Source organism: Penicilliopsis zonata, assembly GCF_001890105.1.
Source record: "Penicilliopsis zonata CBS 506.65 unplaced genomic scaffold ASPZOscaffold_5, whole genome shotgun sequence".
Classification (NCBI taxonomy): Eukaryota; Fungi; Ascomycota; class Eurotiomycetes; order Eurotiales; family Aspergillaceae; genus Penicilliopsis; species Penicilliopsis zonata.
This window is the reverse complement of record NW_019208915.1, coordinates 488,673-492,525: the sequence shown is the minus strand read 5'-3', so window position 1 is coordinate 492,525 and position 3,853 is coordinate 488,673. Positions and strand designations below refer to the sequence as shown.

Sequence of the window (3,853 nt, the reverse complement as noted above, 5' to 3'; positions counted from 1 at the left end):
GGAGGAGGAGGAGGAGGAGGGGAGGAAGAAGAACTACTAGGGCCTCCGGTACTGTACTGGTTTCTAGGGTACGGTCCACCGTTGTTGCCGCCTCTTCCTGCACCACCACCACCACCACCACCACCAAAAGAACCACCACTGTAGTTCTGCCCGCCTGCCTCAGGTCCCCCCGTATTATAGCCACCACCTCCACCACCACTTGGACGAGATGAGTGGCCACGGAAAGATCCATCACCGCCACCGTTGGGAGGTGGGGGACCACTGCGCGAACCGAACCCGCCGCCCGCGCCACCAAACCAACTTCTTCCTCCTCCGGGGCGAGAATTATTGTGATTGGTATTGTTGTCAGTGTTGTTTCCTTGGAACCTGTCGAAGCTGATCTGGGCGGCGCCAAAGGCCCAACCCGCAATGCCAACGACAATAGCGATGATGAGAATGACCACGCCGTTCCCGCTAAGTATGGCGAGCGTGTACCAGGTCTTGATAAAGGGGGAGATGAAATGCCAGATGGCCACGGCCACGAGAGTACTCAGCGAACCTGCGAGGAAGCTATTGCGATGGCACTGCAGTGAGGGCAGATAGATGAAGCCGCCCCCGGAGGAATGCGGGGGGATGATAAAGATGTCGTAGTTGCCCTGGGGCAGATCAGACGCCTTTCGGTACTCGCCGTGCGTAGTGTTCGGGTTCTCGCCATGCGGAGGGGGGGGAGGAGGTGGACCGTCCATCTCGTCGTCGGTCAGAGAGGGTTCGCCTCAAGTCGCACAAAACCGATTCTCTCTCTCTCTCTCTCTCTCTCTTTTCTCTCGCCCCTCCACGGCTTTGTTTCAATTCTTTTTCTTTTTTGTTCTCGCTCTCTTATGGAAAAACCGTAACGCCGTTGCCTAAAACACATCTGCTCATGTTCAACACGACATCCGCACCGCACCGAGGGCCCGTGGCACCCAGCGCTCGTCTCTGGTAACGTAGATCGACAGGAGGAGATCGAAGACTCGGTAGAGTTTAGGTGTCTAGGAGAGGTGTTTTCCAGGGAGGGGATGCACCACTGCAGGGTGGGATGGTGGATCAGACAAAGAGACTGTGAGACACTGGCCCTGCATATATCAGCAGATAGATTTGCCTAGTAGGCCCGGAAAACTATACCACTCAAGCAGAGACACGTGTGCGGGAGTAAATATTGACAGAAAGGAAGTATCCTGGAGCTTGACTCGATAGAGACGTACGTGCGTTGAGAAGGAAGACAGAGGACGGTTTCCACGGCGGCAAAATCGCCTCATCTGCGACTGTTTACAGCTCCGTATTCGCCCGCCCACGTGTCCATCGTGAACTGAACTGAACTGAGCATAGAAAGGAATATTACGGAGTATATTTAGGTATTTGATAGTAGAGGTAATAATAGCACCAGGAGAGATCTCATTACTCAACGTGCCCTGCAGAAATACTTGAGATAACTCTATCTCATAAAGCAGGAATGTGATCTGACGGCTGAAACTCTAGCATATTAATTAATATCCGTGGAATGTCAACAGGCATGTTCCCTCCTATAGTTACGATAGCTAACGAGTGTATAATAGTTCTTATAGGTATATCATGGTAATAAGATACGCTGATTATGTCTGGTCTTGCCTGATGTTGGCTTGATTCCTTCCTCTTGTTTTTGTTTTGATTTTGCCGTTTGCGGAAGCCTTTTTGATTATTATATTTAATAAAATTGATATTTCATCAAAGTCACGTGTCATCGTACCTTGATTACATAAACACACTAACCGGTTAAAACCTAGCGTATATATTATCACGTGACCAGGACTTGTTAATTAGTCAGCGTTATTATTAATCAGAATTTAGGAGACTTTCCAGCCTTGAGCCTTGAGCCAACAGACAACAGACAACAGACAACAGACAACAGACATCGAGATCATTCACCACTCCTCAACCCCCCTCATACATCCAGTGTTTATAACTGTCTGACCCATCAGATCAATACGCGTGAGATGGCCAGCTGACTGCAAAAATGACCAACAGCTGCCTATGCTCGGTTCATCCGACGGATCCAGTGAGTGTCCTCGACTGACCTGACCAGTGAGCCAGAGCGTTGCCTCGTCGGGATGATCTACACCACCACGTTCTTCTCATACGGATACTGTTTGAGTCTCGGGTCTCCTTTCTGCTATATACGAAGTATACGGTTCGCAAGTGGGTCGTCAATCGTCAATCGTCAATCAGGCAGGACAAGACAGACTCGAGAGAAGAGGGAAGATAGCTAGCTCACCACGTAGTCTACACGTAGCATATGTAGTATACGGAGTACAAAAAGTCGACTATACAAATATAACTCCCTACTGTTAAACTCATGCTCTGATCCCCCCGAGTTCCAGCGTGGCTCAAGTAATCCTGGGCTAGTGTCTCAACCACCTCCGTCACCACCGCCGACCCTGAGGCTGCCACGCTCTCTCCCGGCGATTGTCCTTCCATTTCTCTTCAAAGACCATTCCGTTCGTCGCTGTTGTCTCTATTTTATTCAATTTCTATCCCGCCTGTTTCTTTTCTCTATCATCCATGCAGCTCCCGTAGATCTGTCTCACTGTCGCTCCTCAACGCTCTCCTCCCACCTCTCTCTCTCTCCTCACCAAACTTCCGACCCCCGTTCCCCCGTTCCCCCCCCCCCCCCCCCCCCCCCCCTCCTCGCGAGGGCTCGCTTTGTCGATAGTCGACACTTCGACGCTCATTTTGTTTCATTTCATTTCACACAGGACGCCAACGATCGATCACCTATCATCAACAGGTCCCCCCCCCCCCTCGTGTGCCATTCTGCCCTCCGCAATGGCCATGACCTCCGTCGCTGCTCCCGCCGGCACCTTCTTGCCCGGCACAAAGGTACATGTCGGCAGTCACCGCGTCGTTGTCGAGAAATACCTGTCCGAGGGAGGGTTTGCCCATGTGTACGTGGTGCGGCTGCCGCAGCCTGTCGACGACGTCGACACGGCGGTGTTGAAGCGCGTGGCCGTGCCGGACAAGATGGCCCTTGCCAACATGCGCACCGAGGTGGAGACGATGAAAAAGCTCAAGGGCCACCGCCATATAGTCACCTACATTGACTCGCACGCTTCTCAGCTGCGCGGCGGCGGCTACGAGGTCTTCCTCCTCATGGAGTATTGCGACGGAGGCGGCTTGATCGATTTCATGAACACCCGCCTGCAGAACCGGCTGACCGAACCCGAGATTCTGCACATCTTCGACGATGTCGCTGAGGGAGTCGCTTGCATGCATTACCTCAAGCCGCCCCTGCTGCACCGCGATCTCAAGGTGGAGAACGTGCTCATCTCGCGCGCCTCCGCCTCGGTATGCTACAAGTTGTGCGACTTTGGTTCCGCCGCACCGCCCCGACCCGCGGCCACCACGGCCGCCGAGGGCAGGCTGATCGAAGACGATGTCCAGCGCCATACCACCTTGCAGTACCGCAGCCCGGAGATGATCGATGTCTACCGCAAGCAGCCCATCGACGAGAAGAGCGACATCTGGGCGCTGGGCGTCCTCCTGTACAAGCTGTGCTACTACACCACTCCCTTCGAGGAGGTCGGTCAGATGGCCATCCTGAACGCTAGCTTCAAATTTCCTCCCTATCCACAATTCTCCGACCAGCTGAAGCTGCTCATCGGTACGTCGATCTTGCCAATCATCTCGTTTGTACTGTGCTCATTGACTGACCGACTTTCTCCTTCCAGCAACCATGTTGAAGGAAACCCCGCAAAAACGGCCCAATATCTACGAGGTCCTGTCTCAGGTGTGTCGTATGCGAGGAAAGGAAGTTCCTATTCGAGATGTGAGTTTTTCTTCTTTTTTTTTTTTTTTTTTTTTT

General features: G+C 52.7%; 2 protein-coding genes across 2 annotated transcripts in view; one reads left to right on the top strand and one right to left on the bottom strand.

The window, feature by feature from the left end:
• Window positions 1-862, bottom strand: part of ASPZODRAFT_1728931 (hypothetical protein) — a 2,616-nt gene extending 1,754 nt beyond the window's left edge. The window contains exon 1 of the mRNA XM_022726993.1: window positions 21-862. Coding sequence (XP_022582118.1) covers window positions 21-725 — 705 coding nt within the window. The 5' untranslated portion in view covers window positions 726-862. The remainder of the gene's footprint in view (window positions 1-20) is intronic.
• Window positions 863-2,823: 1,961 nt separating this feature from the next.
• Window positions 2,824-3,853, top strand: part of ASPZODRAFT_63482 (hypothetical protein) — a gene marked incomplete at both ends in the record, with an annotated part of 3,942 nt that continues 2,912 nt past the window's right edge. Inside the window, 2 exons of the mRNA XM_022729155.1 lie at window positions 2,824-3,652; window positions 3,720-3,817. Of these exons, the coding sequence (XP_022582117.1) occupies window positions 2,824-3,652; window positions 3,720-3,817 (927 nt within the window). The remainder of the gene's footprint in view (window positions 3,653-3,719; window positions 3,818-3,853) is intronic.